The 18695-nt window shown below is 40.7% G+C and overlaps 2 protein-coding genes across 3 annotated transcripts; one reads left to right on the top strand and one right to left on the bottom strand.

The window, feature by feature from the left end:
* Positions 1-500: 500 nt before the first annotated feature.
* lrrc61 (leucine rich repeat containing 61) lies at positions 501-4784 on the bottom strand. The gene is made up of 9 exons (XM_083654861.1): positions 4634-4784; positions 2869-2964; positions 2632-2778; positions 2466-2526; positions 2136-2221; positions 1987-2052; positions 1826-1894; positions 1261-1389; positions 501-1134 (listed from the first exon to the last, which is right to left on the bottom strand). Exons 1-9 carry the CDS (start codon positions 4659-4661, stop codon positions 1028-1030), a joined length of 789 nt encoding a protein of 262 aa, XP_083510987.1. The 5' UTR covers positions 4662-4784; the 3' UTR covers positions 501-1027.
* A 2667-nt stretch (positions 4785-7451) lies between these two features.
* On the top strand, positions 7452-18393 carry cib2 (calcium and integrin binding family member 2; the record flags this gene model as incomplete). 2 transcript variants are annotated; one of them, XM_083654856.1, is made up of 6 exons in its annotated part: positions 7452-7502; positions 9466-9500; positions 14927-15038; positions 17424-17571; positions 17675-17870; positions 18372-18393. In XM_083654856.1, the coding sequence occupies 6 exons, from the start codon at positions 7452-7454 to the stop codon at positions 18391-18393; spliced, it is 564 nt and encodes a 187-aa protein (XP_083510982.1). The 2 variants fall into 2 exon arrangements, with proteins under 2 accessions (XP_083510982.1, XP_083510983.1); XM_083654857.1 differs by lacking the exons at positions 9466-9500; positions 14927-15038.
* Positions 18394-18695: the final 302 nt, after the last annotated feature.

Below are 18695 nucleotides of genomic sequence, written 5' to 3'. Positions count from 1 at the left end.
AAGACAGAAGTCTACTTTCCGCTCTTATTCTGGGTGCCTGTGGCTGGTTTGACTCAGCTAGAATTTTGGGATGTGATGAATAATATACATTACACACCGTTCATTTTTACCTCAACAGATTACCAGACACAGATGGGCAATAATAATTATACATTGGTCTGAATTACAGACAGTAGAAACGAAACTGGGGGGAGGGGGGGGGGTTGCTAGCCTTTGCAGGAAGCAGTAGTCATCTGCTATATTTATTATCTCCACCAGGTAGCGCCAGAGAACTACTTCTGAGAGACGAGTACTCCCACGAGTTGCTTTCTCCAATCCCTTCCCAGCCGGAGAAAACATCCCCCAGCAGACAGGAATGTTGATTTTTGCTACATGAATATTTGCACGAGGACCAAATAATTAATACACCTGGCTGTGCTAACAATATACTTTTGGAGATTAACCTGCATTCACTTTTCCCAACTAACAAAGATAACAAAGTCATATGAAGTACAGTACATATTTATAAACACAATATTTACCATTATTTGCTTAAAGACATAATAAACTTTATGGTATAAAACAAGTAGAAACAGCTGAAACAATCACTTTTTGCAAAAAGTTCAACTTACAAAGCAAGCATACAATATGGGACAAAGTAGATCCCAAAATGATCCAGCAATGCAAAATGGAAAAGCTCTTAATTACTGAAAACGTATACAAATTCTAAAGCAGCATAGCTCGCAGCATAAATGCAGGTTACAGCATGGCGCAAAATGCACTTTGTGCAAGTAAACATATTTTTTAACCAAACTGAGGAGTGTCAGTATGGATAAGGGTATGAAACCACTTTAGGATCTTTCCTGAAACCTAATGCATAGGATGCAAGAAATTTTCAACAAATGCCTCGCAATGCAACACAGAGCATGTGTCTGGCTATGATTCTTAGTCAAGCATTTGGATATAGCTTAGTAATTAAAGAAGCATACAGTACATATAGCCATGATATTTTTGATACCACAAAAAGAAATATTGCAAATATGCCATTTCAGACAGCATACTGCTTTGGCTGCTTCTTAAGGCTAAGAGATCTTTCAGTTTGTGAAATCATGTGTGTTGCTCTGTTGTTGAGGAGTCTGCATTCATGAAGAACGTCTGAAAAGTGAAAAAGTAAACAATGTGACAGATTATAGGACACAACAAAGCCCAGTTTTGACAACTGATGACTTCACCTCAAACAGTTCTAAAGAAAATGGCTCAGGGGAACAGAAGACTTCTTACCATTGAACTGTTTGTAGGCTTCATCAATAATGGCATTGTTTGATCTCTTTATCTCCCAATAAGTACAATCCTCCACCCATGGCTTGCAGTCAGGATGCTCAGGAAGCGGTCCGTTCTTGTACAAACCAGCTAAATATTGATTTAAAACAAAAGTACATTATTGCTTTATCACAACAATTCTGAACAAGGAAACCCTTTTTTTAAGCGGTGCAGCCGCTTCGATATGACGTGTGTCCGTTTGTAGCACAATGTCCGTTTACAGCATGAGATGATAGATAGACCAATCAGGAGTAGACTATGCATATGGTGGGGGCGGGGAAGAAGGGGCTGACCCGCGCAACGTAGGGACTAAACCTGCACCGCTTACTTACTTCCAACACCTGGGTTTGATTTTTAAGTGGAGGCAAACTTAGCAACTACATCACAGATATGGCAGAAATGAACTGGAAACTGTGGATGTAGAATGAATACACACCACATCCTAATACATTTAATCTGCTGAAAGGACTGTCATACCAACTAATGTCAATCACAATACACTTAGCATGCTGGATGACTCATGTACCTTTGATGGTATCATCGATGTCTTTGCATAATTGGTACAAGTCACTCCCACGTCCAACCACTCGTTCTCCTACAGTACAAACAGAAATAATGAAGCTTTGCACACAGGGGTGGTGCGAGTTTGACTGATTGGAATAAGAATAAATGCAAAACATATCTTACCATCCAGCACCTTGATGTTGGGGATCATTTCAAGAAGTATATTTCTATATGACGGGTTTCTGCACACTGAAACAGAAAAGGTCGTCACATGGTATCTCTCGTCTCGATTTTCAACATGATTGTTTTCAAACAAAGTCACTGAAACTCACCTGGATTAGTGTAATTATAAGTGTTGTCTTTTACTCGTATATTCTCTAGCTTTCTCAAAGGCTGAAGGCAGTGCAGGTTCTCAATACTGGTGAACGACAAGACAAACCATTTCAGAATATTTCTCTATAAAATGATCATCACAAATTGCAGATCATTTTTTATCCTTAACTGCAATGATGTGGATAGATGATGGATACGATAGTTCTTACACTAAGTAATATAAAGGATGAACTTAATGTTGCAATGAAATATTTGCAGTAATAACAGATTCACATACTTAATGGCTTACAATCATCAATGTGAACACTTTGTCATCAATTATACAATACCTTGATATGACATTACCAGCCACGTTTAAGCTCTGTAAACTCTCACAATTGGACAGAGGCTCTGAAATTAGCAAAGCGATTCAAAAGATCACTTTCTATTAATAGTGGAAGACTTTTTTGTAATAAGCTCTTGTACAGTAAGGAAATAAGAAACCAGAATTCTTACCTAAATTTGAAATTCTGTTGGCAGAGACATTGAGTACCGCAAGGAGCCGAAGAGATGCCAGAGAAGCCAAGTTGGTGATGTTATTTCCAGAAAGGTCCAGTCTCTCCAAATTGATGCACTCCCCAATGCATCCAAGATCATGTATTCCTAAGATGAGACATCCATTCAACTATGTTAACAAGAACGCATTTATTTTTTACACTTATGGTATTTTGATATATTGATTTCAGCGCTTACCAAGACCTCTGAGTTTGAGAAAGAGTATTGACTCCAAATCAAATTCCCCTGTACGCGACTTCAGCAGCACAGCAGTTACCTTCTCATAGTCTGCATCTGAAAGAATAAAAGAAATAAGGCCGCAGTGAAGCAAAGCACAATTTCACCTGTCTTTTCTTATATACATAACACAGCCACACACACTGTATACTCATGAGTCATTATTGCAGCAAGAGCTGAAATGCTGCAAGGGTTGTGTCTCTTCTATTTACGGAGGATCAAGTAGATAATCATCTATAAATAGTCATCTTGTACCAATTCAAATAGTCCACAAATGTCATATCTGGTAGCACATCAGGTTTCCTCTGCTTGCTCCTGATTTAAAGGGTCAGACAGAACGATGTGCTGTTCACTTCTTTGCTTTCCCTGTGATGCTAGAAGCTCGGCAGTTGCATGCATGAATAACGATGGTGATGTGATGCGAGTTATATTTGGTTCCAAACCATACACATGAATACACTCTTCCATGGGATTACATGACTGAAACACAGACCCCGTGAGAAGGGCAGCATCTTTGAGAGAAAGCATCAGTCAGCAGGACATAATACTGAACAAAAAGACAACTTTTTTTTTTTGCTCAATTTTTTCACGAGTTGAAATAAAAGATACAAAACTTTTTCTATCCACATTTTTTTTTTACACATTTGTTTAAATCTGTGTTAGTGAGCACTTCTGCTTTGCCAAGATAATCATCCACCTCCTGACAGCAGGGGTTTTCCTTAAAACTTTGAACAGGGGTGCCAAAAAATGCCTCTATGCAGAAAAAAAAAAACTCTGGACAGGTGTGGCATAGCCAGATGCTGATTATACAGCAGGATTGCACAGGTAGCTGTTCCATTTGAAGGCAGCATAACATACTGGAGATGGCTTATGGTAGTGAAATGTACATTCAGTTCATGGGCAACAGCTCTGGTGGACAAACATTACTGCAGTGCAGTCAGTAAGCCAATCGCACGCTCTGTCACAACTTGCAACATCTGTGACATTGTGTTGTGTGATAAAACTGTTTATTAATGTGACCAGTCCAAGGAAGGCACACCTGTTTAATCAGCATCTTGATACACCTGTCAGGCGGATGGATTATCTTGGCAAAGGAGAAATGCTCACTCACACGGATTTAAACAAAATTGTGAACAAAATATGAAAGAAATAAGCTTTTTGAGTGCATGGAAAAAGTCGTAATTTTTTATTCCAAAAAATTGGAGCAAAAAAAACAAAAGTGATGCGTTTATATTTTGGTTCTAAACTTGATAACTATCAAGACTAGCAGAAAGTAGCTGTAACGCCACCACGAAATGGAGTGGGAGAGAGAGAAACGTGGGGTGAAGTTAATAACTGGTGTGTGATGGATGGCTCAGTAAACACCTGTCCAGGCCAGCCCACGTTAACAGCTGCAGCGAAGGTGATAATAATGGTGTTTAGCTTTAAGCGAAACAGATAGCAGCTGGTGTGAATAGCTGTGTTGGAAGCTAACGTTGACCCTGCAGCTGTTTAGTGCGCTATGGATGTCTTTGTGTCTCTACGTGATTCCATGACGGTAAGTCAGATGAAAGTGAACGGGTTACGTAATAAAATGTGTGCGATTTTTTTAAGATGTTAAGACACGTACAATGACGTTACGTTGTTAGCCACTCTGTTGACCCGAAAGGTAGCTAGCTTGCACAAGCTGGTGGCTATGGCTAGCACAACGACGTACAGTAGCAACAAGCTATCCATCACAACTTACCTTGGTCTTTGTCTCGCTTGGAGTCCATCCTTAGTAATTTACGTTAGCTATCTGTCATGTAAGCTATCGTAATCAACAGCGGGGACTTAACCAGTGCAGTGACAAGGTTTTTGTAAATGTGAAATTGGCATATCTGTCCTCCTGGGTGCAGTCATGACACTGAGACAGTACCCTGCTGCTGCAGCGCAGGTGGAAACGGATCCAGCCTCCAGGCTTCAGTCCAGCCTGTAGGAAGGCAAACAGACTGCAGAGGGCGCTGAACTGGAAATTAAATTTCCACTGTGCAACAGGTTCCATCTGCCCATCATCATTTAATTAACGACAAATAATCTTACTTAGTGCAGACAAACTGTGGTATTCCAGAGTGAGTTTGTAGGCTAGTAATCTGTAGTTTAGTGTATGCTATTCTTAGGGAGTTCAGGATTTACTGGTATTTGTATAGTCTTTAAAATGTTTACAAAGGTCTTATTGTACTTTTTCCTAATATGCTGAAGTTTCATGATATTATGTTTTCTGTCAAGTGCAGATACATTAGCAGTGAATTGATACTGAAGCAGTATTTCAAAATACTCATTAGTATTTTCTGCAATATTCTATAGGCTACATACGATAAAGTAAACTAGGCATAGTCAAATTTAGATTTCATACCTTTTATTTTGGATAATGTAGCCCAGTGATGGATTATGTCACCATTGGTAATGATGAGTGTTTGTCTTCTTTCGACTTGAATCCTTTGTTTTTATTATTCTGCAGGTATTTCAGCACACCTACATGAACATGGACAGATGAACTTAACCTCTAAATCCAGGGTACTGATGTGAAGTCCAGTCCAACAAGCAGAATCTATACAGATGTAGGACAACAGTTCTGTATTCTGTAACATTGTTGGTGACAGATTTGTTCCCTTGGTGTGGTGGTACAACCACGTCCTCCTCAAGGTCTCCACGCTCCCACGTCAGGGCGTTGAATCCAGATGGGTGCCATGTTGGTATTAATTTGGTGGTGATGAACTGTACTGTTTTGGGCAAAATCATCTTCTGTTCTGTGCAGAGAAAAACAGAAATCCAGTGGCATAGTGGCTGATCTATTTAGGCATGTTCCTCTGAAGGTAAACCCTCCTCCCTCCGTCAGGTCATATACAGTGGGAGCTCAGCAGTGGTGAGCAGCTAAACCCTCTGAATGTCAACCTCCATGGTGCAACGGACAGAGGCACCAAGGATCAGCTTCTGTCATCCATGCTGTATCATATCTCATGGGGTGAAATCAAACAAATTGATGCCTTTGTGGAAATACAATGGGCTAGAGATTGTCCTTTTGAATCCTCACTTACTGCCTGTAGCCCACAGGGCTCCAGAAACTTGCAATTCTGCATTGTCCCCAGTTCTTTCCACTAAAACACTGCCAATTTGAAATGGATGCAGTGGCTTGAAATTGAAAGTAATTATTATTCTTTAACTTTGGGCTATTTTCTTAATTCAGATTCAGTTTCCTGAGACACACATTCAGGCACAGGCGACTTTTATTCCCTGAGTGAAAACTGGGAGGCTACCAACAGCCACTCGCCATCCCCACTTGGTGATCGAGTTGCAAATTGGGTCCCTGGACCTCTACTAGTACTGGGCTGTATAGAGGACTCAGTCAGTACATCCATTTGCTCCCTTGGCTTGCAGACAGCTAGTGTCATTTAAAATCAGTTTATTGCGGCCTGGGAGACCTGTAGTTGTTTACACCATGGCATTGTGTCATATTTTGATAGGCAATTTAATGGTGGTTTGGTAATCACAGAATAAATGCAAATTCTCACTTTTATCAAACATTTAGCTGCTCCGCAATCTAGTTGTTCATAGCCGCTACCTTTGCAACACCTATAGCCTCATTAACATAGACAACATTTTAGCTTGATTTTAGGTAGCCTATAATCTTATTAGAATGTATTTGCCATTTGACAACGATAAACAATGCACACATTTCAATAGAAACATGATAAGGTTGTCTATCTTCTAGTGTTAGGCTATTTGGAAACTTGCACAAATTCCTATTTTAGCCTTTAGGCTACTTTTCTTCGCACCATATTTGATAAGTAAGTATTTGCACATGTCTAACATTTGAAGGCCTACCGTCTCGGTATTTTAGAACATATGTCGGGGCTTAATTGATAAAACGTAATTAGCTAGGTCACCAACGTGAGATCAGCTATCACTCTTCCCTCCCAGTGGAAAGGAAAGCTGCATCAAGCAAACCAGAGACAGCCAGAATAAGACCGGAAATAGTCTGGTAATAAATAGGCTAGTATTTGTACAGAATACAGATCCAAGAACATTTTTCAACAAAACACTGAGTGGAATCATTATATTTAATTTGTATTTAGACTATATAGCGGTACTAAAAATAAGTAAATATATATATTACAGGTGTTTATTGTTATTTTTAATGGTTTTATTTGGAAAACATGACCGGAAGTTGTCTTGTTTATTCTGTCTGTCTTGACCATAGCCTGGTGGACAGCAGCTGGTGCTGAAACAAGACCAGTCGTCTGCACGCGCTGGACTCAATAGACGACTTCCACTGCCTCGGAAATAACAAGCGCTCTCCTTTACTTCCCTTTTTGTGTGGGTCGGCATCTCCTCTCCTGCGTCAGTTTTGCATCCATGGAGGATATTTGTTGTAAATGTAAATGGACCAATATTTCGAGGGCTTGCAAAGTGGACACCTCTGCAGAGTATTTCACTTCTCGGAGCCCCTAAATGCCTGTGTTTGAGAAAACGCATCGGACTTTCAGTGTAATGCATCTATACAAGCGAGGAATTACTCGGTTAAGATGGGTAATAAGCAAACGATATTTACCGATGAGCAACTTGATGCATACCAGGTAAGCTCGCATGCCCATGTTTCACTCCACATGCCTCAGCCTACTAATGTGTTGATGTTAGGCTAATCTAAACTAAGAAAAAAAAGCCTATGCAGTAACGACTAACTATAGTTCTTCATGAGCACGTTTCTTGGCATGTAAATGTTTAAATGTTTTGAGATAAATAAATAAATAAATGCATACATAAATAAATAATATGTATGAATAAATAAATACATAAAATGTCGGTATGAATTTAGTCTCTGCAATATGGACTAACATTTGCTGATAGAGTAAAGTGATAAACAATAAAGAATGTGCATTTTTGTGTGTGCTCCAGAGCTGAATATATTGTTCAGATGTGGTGAGCCAGTGGCTCATTTTAAATCACTGTAGCCTATGTTTGAAAAACCAACATGGGAAGTCTGCAATGGATGCAGCACTATAGACTGTTCCACGACTATTTTTCACATTGACCATGGTATAATATTGCCAGGGGTTTCTCCAAATCTACCTTTAATGAGTGAAATGAAACGTATAGGTATTGGTACTACTTCGGTCAGACAATGGAGAAAACAAATGAACCAGTGTAACTATGTTCAATATTTAACTTTCTTGACCAGTAAGATGATTTAATCGCAGTCTAAAAGCAAGGACTGGTCATGGTTTCCCCATCAATTAGTGATAAGACAATACATTTAATCCCAATTTTGACATAATCCGACCTTGACAGTTGAGAATAGCAGAGGGTTTTGATTTCATGGCCAACTGGACCGTCTTGTGTTCTCTGTGTCACCATCTGAGAAGACCTGACCTTTTGTTACCTGTAACAATAGTCCCAGCACTCCTGCGAAGAAACGCCATCTTCACCTGCACAGGTTTATCATGTGATTAGGTGTGACTTAATAATTGATGCCACGCCAGGCAGTGTGGAAGCATGCTGTGAAACTCTACCCCCAGGAGATAATTTAGTCCTCAAGAGCTTCTCTGGTTACTCCTACTACTCTTAACATCCACAATTACAGTCATGTTGCCTCATATTTGCCTCAGTAACTATTTAAAGTTTCAGATTGAACACCGTACTATACACATCAATTGACAGATTGAAGATCATTGTCCTGTACTGACTTTAGTGGTGATCAGTTTACATCCTGTACATAACAGGTACATGACAACCAGCTCAATTCTTTTGTGTAGCAGAACAGTGTTTGGAGCAAACAAAAACACGATCAAACTGTAATCAAAAATCATCCTATTCTTGTTTAATAGAGCTTGACTGTTTTGTTTGTTCATCAAGCAGTTGCCAGCTCATGGACCAGATCTAGGACTGCATGGTACTGCACAAACACCTTACTGAGGAGCTTTCCATGCTGTTGGCTTTTCTTCTAACATTATTTGCAGACAATTTTATAATCAAGTGTCATAAATGAGCCCAATAGAAATCTCCAGTATTAGTTTTGCATAAGCTGACATGCCACAGTGAAGAGGGTAAACAGGCAAAAGAAATTGGTTATCAACGCAGTTTCCAGAGTCTTAACTGGCTAAGCTCTGCCTCTCGTACTCACACACACTCACACCATACAAGTGACATTTAAATTGAGATGCCTCCAGTGGGGCTAATAGATAATGCGTGATGCTAACACATGGGTGTCTTCATGCAGACAGTTACAGGCAACACCAGATCATGTTCCTTTGCCTCAGCTTTTCTTATTGCAAATGGCAGATGACAACACTGAGATACCCCATCATCACTAAAGAGAAACCAGAGACCTGCAGTAGGCTATAGCGTTCACAGTGAGGGGTGTCCAGATGCCTTCAGAGACCCTTGATGTTATTCTATATGGCCATGTGTCATTGATTAGGCCTATCACTGTAGAACATGTACAATCATTATGTCACAATTTCCTTTCACTAATACCTTTGTCATTGTGGCATCCTTTTGCACTAATCATGCTTATTTGACATGCTGTTTTCCTCATCGCAGGACTGCACTTTTTTCACACGCAAAGAAATCCTTCGGTAAGTGGCACCTCCCCAGTTTTGATCTATTTCTTAATCCCTCTGCAGAGCTCACGGATGTATTTTAGAGGCACAGTCGTAAACCACGTGTTCCGCCTCTTGCTCACTGATGGTCGCATCACACAGATGGTAATGTTTATGAAATGTACCAAGACAGATTGTTGATGAAACTTTGCACCAGTGCAGTCAATCACATTCTAATGGCTGCTGCTCAGCCCCAATGCCCAGGCGTAAACACATTAACCACATGGCCAACAACAACAAGCAACCGCAGGCTTTCCCTCGTCTCCTCTGTGTTCCTTCCTTGCTCTGTCTATCTATGAGGTTAAAACCAGCAGAGACTAGTAGTTACTTACTACTGCTGCCTCTCTGCAGTCACAACATGATAATAATTGTATCACTTAAAAAAAATAGTGTTATAAAAGTGTTAATGGCAATAAGAGATAAATAAAAAAAGACAGCCATGAATTAAAAATTTGTATTAGTAATATAATTAGAATATTTTTTTTTATACAGGAGTAAAGGGTTACAAAAAATACTGTCCAGAAAATATACTGATTTTGCTATGATAAGCTCCTTCAGCAGAGAGCAAAGCTTCTAATTTGCAGAACCTCAAACATTAGTTCTGTTACAAGTTTTGTTTTTCCTTTAATACACATTGTCAGTATTTATATCACAAATATGACACAATTTCATATTACATTTTATCGTTTCATGTGTATCCATTGTTTGAGAACACAGTTTACAAGGAGGACAGTTTAATTATATGTTGGCTTAATGCATATTAATGAATGATATACAGGAACAGGGAATATAAAATGGGACTAGATCAAATGTGATAATAAAGTGCTCCATTATTGAGAACAAACTTGTCATTTGAGGTTAAAGGGATAGTCCACATTTTTTAAAGTCTAGCCCTATTTGCTACTTACCAATGATGATGTTGATTGGTAGAGTTCTTTCTCAGCACAATCCATTCTGTTCCTCATAGTAGCTCTGGAAGGTTGAGCAAAAACAGATGCAAGGTCAATGTAATCATGCTCCTGTATGTTCACTCCTGTATGACTGCACAGTGCACACAAGTACATTTTAGTGAGCTTCAGTCAGCTTGTAGACTAGAGACCAGTGAATGGATAACATATTTATTACAATAGCAAATGAATGATGCATTACAGAAAATGTAATGAGAATTAGGTATTGTTAATAGTCTTTGGCGCTTAGACACCACAGGGAGATATTGAGATAGAGCAGCAACAGCTGATTATTCAATTGAAGCCCGGAAGTTGACAGGCTATTCTGAGCGTGTGAACAGATTTGAAGGGGTGGAGAAATAAGAAGTGAACTGAGGAAGTGTAAAGTGAAATTATAGTCTTCCTGACTGAACCTCCGTTAGAACTTCATTTATGCCTTACTAATATGACTAACTATGTGTAACTGCCTTAAACTATTGATTATGTAAATAAAGCTAATGTAACTTAAATTTTCCAAGTCACTAGGTATGATGACTCATTGGGAAGCGTCATTTCCCCCTGCCTGTCACTAGCGGGCATCACTGGCGGGCATACGTAAAGCAAATTCCTTTCTAATGGAGTTGGCCAATCATTCTCATGTTTCAGGATCTTTTATCACTGGTGGTCGATGTGGGAAGACTGTGGCTACTTCAAGAAATTAAAAGCAGATACATGAGAATGTTGTTGTAGCAATATATCAAGTTGCAGGTTGCCTGATCATTAGAGGCAATGCGGTCTGATTCAAATTCCTTCACTATCATGACCCATTATCAACACTGTCAGCTGATTAGTTTTTTTAATTAATGTATCCACCTTATTTTTGAATGCCCCACTGTAAAAAATAATTGTGGGAACAAGGTCCGGTTTAACGTGACTCATTGTTGCAGCTTGCAACAATGAGTCACGGCAGGCTTCTTCTGCAGCCTTTGTACTCGGCTGCAGACCCGAATTATAAACCAGAAGCTGGAGTCCCTTATAAAAGTTATAAATATAGTCACGTTATAAACAACTAACCAACGCTGCATGGAAACAGTGTTACTCGAAATGGTTAAAAGTTAAATCAATTTGGTCATTCAGTGGCGTTTTACTGCCATGTAAAGTCTATTACGCTAGCCGTTAGCATTAGCCACAGTAGCCGACTACCCACAATGCATTACGTTATCCCAGCACCCGAACGACACGGCTGTAGAGCAGAATGGCTCTGCTGTAAAATCCATATAGACATTTTTTTTTCTCAAGTTAGAACAGTGTACAAATTACACCGGAAGCGGAAGAAGCACCCATCAGGCATCATGGCAGCTAGAAAGAAGGTGGATAGAGAGAGTTTTGATTGTTTTGGATTGGATATGCTCATCAGATTGCTTGGATCTGTCAAGGAATCGTAATGCAGTACTATAGGTGCCTTTAATCTTCCCCAATAATGCTCTCAGTTGGCATGCTCCTCTACATCTATCCAACAACCAACCAATTATAGGTGTATCAATGTTTGTGATTAAACACAGTTAAAATGTGGTGGAACACAAAACAACTTGTTTGATCTGAAGTTTTGTGTTTGTAAAGCAGAGTTGGGAAAATCTATTTGTACACCAAAACCACAGCATGACATAAAATACTATTTGCTGAGCAGTCCTCTTTCAATTAGATTTCCAATTGTCCTACATTTATACTGTAAATGTCTGCTTTGGATGAAATTGAGCTCCAGCGGTGTCTGTGTACTGCTGTTGCATTAGGTGACTCATGCTTTACTGTTAGACCTGTCTCTGCTGTCACACAGGTTATTTGTTTGTAGGGTTAGGGTCTCTGTCTCTGCTGTCACACGGGTTATGTGTTTGTAAGGGTTAGGGTCTCTGTCTCTGCTGTCACACGGGTTATGTGTTTGTAAGGGTTAGGGTCTCTGTCTCTGCTGTCACACGGGTTATGTGTTTGTAAGGGTTAGGGTCTCTGTCTCTGCTGTCACACGGGTTATGTGTTTGTAAGGGTTAGGGTCTCTGTCTCTGCTGTCACACCGGTAATGTATGTGTTTGTCATGCAGTTTAGTTTGCAGCAGCCAATTTGCCACCACAATTGAGTTTTTGATGACTTTTAACACTTTGCTGTGTTGTCAATATGGCTACTACACTTGTTTTTTGTAGAATTCTATGTATGTTTCCCAACTTCTCCATGATGCTGTCTTTTTTTCTTTGTTGTCCACCAAAACTGAATGATATCAGTATGTTTTTCCCCCTTTCACTGCTATTAGCAAATAGCCAAGCATCCATGTTGTTCATCCTGAGCGATATTGAATTGGCTTTTATTTCCAAGGCCAGCAGTGGCCTGGAAACAAAATTGACAATCAGCACAGAGTGTAATAGCGTGCTATGCTTTATGACCTTCATAAAACAAGGCTAGTTTCTGTCCTCAGCTGCACATATCAGGAACAGTTATGCAACGCTAAAATAAACAGGTTATCACTGATGCTTATGAGGTGGCTCAGCTTCTTCTGCAATATGGCCAGGCCAATATGAATTAGCTCACAACATTACATTACAATACGTTTTTGTCTCTTCAAATGTGAGATACATTGGAATACTTTGAAATACAATGTTGACTAGAAGCGCAAATGAAATTATAAGTGTTAGATTTGAACAGTTGCATACATTTATTGTGCATTCATGTTTTTTTATGAAATACAAAAATAGGCGTGCTCGATTCCTATAGGCTCGCTCGCCCTGCAGCTCGCCGAGCTGGCCCTACAGCTCGCATACACTGATACAACTTATGCCATCACTGATGATGTCACAATGCTTATGACATCATCAGTGATCTCACAATGCCTATGACATCATCCGTGGGACAAAAAGTTGAAACAGAGAACAGAGAACAGAGATTGCCCACATGCTCCCTTTTATATATATATATATATATATATATATATATATATATATATATATATATATATATATATATATATATATCTATAGATATAGATATAGATATAGATATAGATATATGGTAGATATAGATAGATATCTTACAATATAATATTTAAATACCAAAATTGGGGATATATTAGTGTACATGTACAAAAAGGGAAGCAAGTCTCCCAGTATTTGCCTGTTGTTCCATTAAGCATGAAAAAACAAGCATTAAAATGTCTGTAATTTATCCTCATCTATGTATGTATTTGAAATACAACAAGATTTCAGAATCAAAAACATCAGAGAAGGTGTCCCTGTCCAAAGGAGTTCATAGTAGAAAGCTCATTCTTTCCCTGCACTGTCCTCAATCATCATTTTGACAGCTTGATCTTATTTGAGCGTAGTGGGTTTGTCCTCTAAGCTCTGCTGCTGATGGATCAGGCTGCTGTGGCAGTGAAGGCACTGCAGGACGGGGTTACTCAAAGGTCAGAGCGTAAGAGGGGCTGCAGATTAGCACTGGCCCTCCTGACCTCACTGTGCTGACATGTGCAGTACAGCATCCTCACACTTATTGATCACTCCTAACCACTGAGATCCACATGTGAGGGAGCAAGGAACAGAGAGAGAGAGAAACGGAGAGAGAGAGAGAGAGAGAGAGAGAGAGAGAGAGAGAGAGAGAGAGAAACAGAGAGAAAGAGAGAGAGCGAGAGAGAGAGAGAGAGAGAGAGAAACGGAGAGAGAGAGAGAGAGAGAGAGAGAGAGCGAGAGAGAGAGAGAGAGAGAGAGAGAGAGAGAGAGAGAGAGAGAGATAAACGGAGAGAGAGAGAGAGAGAGATGTATAAAGAATGATTGAATTGGGCCCCATCTGTTGTACATTCGTATCCTTGTATGTACGTGTGTGTGTGTGCGTGAGAGAGAGAGAATCTATAGTGTGACAGAAGCTGTGTGTGTGTGTGTGTGTGTGTGTGTGTGTGTGTGAGAAAGAGATACTAGTGTGACAGAAGCAGCAGCAGGATCGTATAGCTCACCAAGAAGATATTCTCTGTGACAGCCATAGACAGACCGTGTGTGCGAGTTTGTGTGTTTGTGTGCACTGCATATGTGTGTGTGTGTGTGTGTGTGGTGTGTGTTTACTGGTTTGCTATAGAGAAAGCCCAGCGACAATAATGATAAATGCTTTAGCAATAGCAATAGTTCCAAAAGTTCATATTCCTAAATTATAATGTTTTGAGCCTCATTTTAGATTATCCTCCATCTTTCTCTACCGTACAGATGTTTACAGATGTTGTCTGTATCACCAGCATGGATTCCTCTATTTCAGGTGTTTTATTAGCTGCATGTTGTGTGATACACGTGATAAACATCATCATATTACTCAGTCGTATGAAAAGTCTGATTTAAACACAGGACCTCCGCAGGATGTGAAACAGATACCTTTGCCTTATATTATAGTCAGTACATGCAAAGAGAGCCATGCAAAGAGATGGAATTAAAATGTGTTTATATTTCTTTGTTCTAGGTTGCACAGCAGATACCATGAATTGGCTCCACATCTTGTACCAATGGACTACACCAAGGATCCGGAGTGTAAAATACCATTAGCCTTGATAGTCAACATGCCGGAGTTAAAGGTAATGTAAAACCCACCTTTTCAGCACCTGAAACATGGTACAGATTTTGTATTATAAACCCTGACAATATGAATTATTTTCACCTGATCCTTCTTTTTCATCATCACTTTGAGTTGGTTTTATTTGTCTTTTCTTATTCCATATAGTGCTGATGTAAGAGGACAAACACTCTAAAACCAAAAGTGGCTCTTGGTGCTCACATGGGCTGACCATCTGATCACATTTTAGAGGACAGAATAGATTTTTTTGTCACCATCACTGATCTGTTTGTACGACACCACGTCCTGTGAGCGTGTGAAAAACTCGCTATATATCCTGTCAGCAAAGGATTCCCTAATATTTCTTTTTAGAACTTGCCATTTGAAGAACATGCAGAAATTCAAGAAATAGTTAGGTCCCACGACACACATGACAGAAGCATTTATATCTCAAATGACCGCACTATTCTATGGAGTCCTCCTCCAGCGGGGATTGTGAGTTTAGCAGCGAGACTCATAATGTGTCCTTCCACTGGACATAATTGGCCCTCGCTCTTAAAGCTGTCACATGATTAGCGGGGCTGTGAAGGTAAGGAGGAAGACGGAGAGCGCTCCAGACAGGATTGATGAAGGCCACACAACACAGTCTCCTAAAGTCCAATAGCTTCATAAATCCATTCCTCCCTTGCTGACGCATCTGTGTTAATGAGCTTTGTTGACTTGACTGGAGCGATTCATGGTTGGGTGATGCATCCAAAGTTATTTACCTTGTATTTACCTGGCTCCAGTCCAGAATGAGGCATGGTTCCTAGATTCACATGCCCACTTAGGCTAATGGTTTATTTGATCCTGTGTTTAGGATATGACCAGTGGAAAACCCTCGCTTACAGGTAGGCTATAGAGTGCCTAAGCCACGCCCTCTTCCGGCTTCGGCCTAGGACCTGAGCGATGGACCTGAGGGATTGAACCCCCCATTAATTTTCACATTGACGTTTCGTAAAATCCTTATGAAAAGAGTTTGTCGGACAAACCAAGCGAATATTGAGAACATAGAACATTTCACTCAGGGGCGTCTGGGTAATGTAGAGGTAAAAGCAGTCGTCTACCACCGCAGAGACCCGGGGTCAATTCCCAGTAGCTGTACTTCCAGCTTGGTCAGACGTTCCTACAGACCAGCAGATGGGAAGCCGTTGGGGTATGAGTCCTGGTTGCTACACTAGTGCCTCCTCTGGTCAGTTCGGGCCTGTTTGGGGGGAGGGGAACTGGGGGAATAGCGTGGTCCTCCCACGCGCTACGTCCTGCCAGTGAAACACCTCGCTGTCAGGTGAAAAGAAGCGGCTGGTGACTGCACATGTATCAGAGGAAGCATGTGGTAGTCTACACACTTCTAACTGTGAAGCGATAAGAAGAGCGACCAACAAGTAGCGATATGCTATCTTGCAGGAAGAATGAGTGGTCAAGATGATTTAATGGCTGTGTTACAGAAGGTGTGCCAGGTCCACCACATGGATTCTCTCAAGCCATTTCAATGAATAAAGTTGATGTTTTCACCGGGGGTCTACGTATTTAGCTGATGCACACATTCCGAATGCACCGCCCACGAGGTCCGTGGTTGGTCAATTCATATGTCTGTCACGCATCCTTTTTTTTTTGTCTTTTCAGAGTTGTGTTCCAGACGTAGATTTATCTACGGCTGGCTACTGCGAGACTAATGAGATTCAAACATCTCTCCTGATGACCCCCTCTCCGTTCTGTGGTCATTATGGCTTGTGCCGACTCAGCTAATTGCCCGGGATATAAAACCTCTAGCAGCAGCTATGAGTGAGAAGCGATGGAGAAAATAATGTCCTCATCACATAGGCAAAGAGTTGCAGTCAGCCTTTTTCTATTGAACACTGTGCTCAGCAGAACACACCTAGCAGTTGGTACCTTTGCAGCGTTTGCATTATGTGGAACCGTCAACAGCTTGTAAACACAGGATGGTCATGATGAAACTATCATGGTTCATTCAGTCTGTTCTTCATACATTTCTTTTGTTATCCAATACATTTTGGGCATCCATACAGGCACAATTGGTCGTGCCTGTGCGTGGGGGAAGCTGGATTAAGGGTATGTGTCCTGGCCGATGCACTAGTGCCTCTTCTGGTCAGTCGGGGCGCCTGTTCCTGGGGGGAGGGGAACTGGGGGGAATAGAGTCTCTCCCCAGATCGGCAGAGGTGGTGGAGCAATGACTGAGACAGCCGAGAGAATTGGCCAAGTACAATTGGGGGGGGGGGGGGGGGGCGGTGAATGACTCGATGAAAAAAATCATAGTATATTTACGTGTCCCTCATTGCAGGGATTCTTAATATCTAAATGATTTTTTATTCTTAATATATCTAAATGTTGTTTTCCCCTTCCTGTGCAGGAAAACCCGTTCCGCAACAGGATAGTAGAGTCTTTCTCTGAGGATGGAGCGGGGAATCAAAGCTTCAATGATTTTGTGGACATGTTCTCTGTCCTCAGTGAAATGGCCCCCAGAGAACTGAAGGCCATATATGCCTTCAAAATATATGGTAAAGAAGATGGAGTCCTCAAACATTCATCTTCAATCTTCATATTTTCCTGTACTGGCTATAATGAAAATGGGTATTGTTTTTAATCCTTATCGCCCCGCAGATTTCAATGTGGATAATTACCTGTGCAAGGAGGACTTAGAGAAGACTCTGAATAGGCTGACAAAAGAGGAGTTGACCCCCGAGGAGATCACCCTGGTGTGTGAGAAGACCATCGAGGAGTCCGATTTGGACGGTGACAACAAACTCTCCTATGCTGACTTTGAAAATATGATAACTAGGGCTCCTGACTTTTTAAGGTATTTCAAAACCCTTACAATTCAAATAATGCTTCAGGATTATCCAGATGAAATCATGTAACTTAAACGTATTCATTATCTATTTAAAAAAATCAGGCAACACAAACGGCATGCAAAGTTCTGTGTGTGTCCCGGGTTACTTCTTCATTCCCCAGATGGCTGTTCATTGTACTGTACAGTGTGCACATTGCCATGAGACACTTTGTGCAAGTGACACTACAAACACTAGCCCCTTTTGTTTTGCTCATGGAAATTTTTAACATGCACAAAAGACAAATATAAAATGTACCTTGTATAGGCATTACGGTACATTTTATATTTGTCTTTGTCTTTGTATATTTTGTAACAGGCAACAATTTGGGGATGCACGGAATATAAAGTGATGGAATATTTTTCTTGGGAAAATATAGTAAAACTAGGTCATGTCGACACTTTTTTCCATTCTAGGGTATATTACTGTTTCAATGCTGGTCTCTCATATTGTCTCTTTTGTGACTCCAGTACCTTCCATATACGAATCTGAGAGGGCTCCATGGAAAGTTCGGAGGTTGAAAGCGTCATGACGCTCAGGACCTAGACCACTATGTTCTCCTCCACAGTACAGTGCCTGTCTCTCCCACCATCAAGACCACCTGTCTCTCTCTCCCACCATCAAGACAACCTGTCTCTCTCTCCCACCATTAAGACAACCTGTCCCTCTCTCCCACCATCAAGACCACCTGTCTCTCTCTCCCACCATCAAGACCACCTGTCTCTCTCTCCCACCGTCAAGACAACCTGTCCCTCTCTCCCACCGTCAAGACAACCTGTCTCTCTCTCCCACCG

This window comes from Poromitra crassiceps, assembly GCF_964638095.1.
Source record: "Poromitra crassiceps genome assembly, chromosome: 18".
NCBI classification, from domain to species: domain Eukaryota; kingdom Metazoa; phylum Chordata; class Actinopteri; order Beryciformes; family Melamphaidae; genus Poromitra; species Poromitra crassiceps.
The sequence above is the reverse complement of the archived record's forward strand: the minus strand, read 5'-3'. Positions and strand labels throughout refer to the sequence as shown.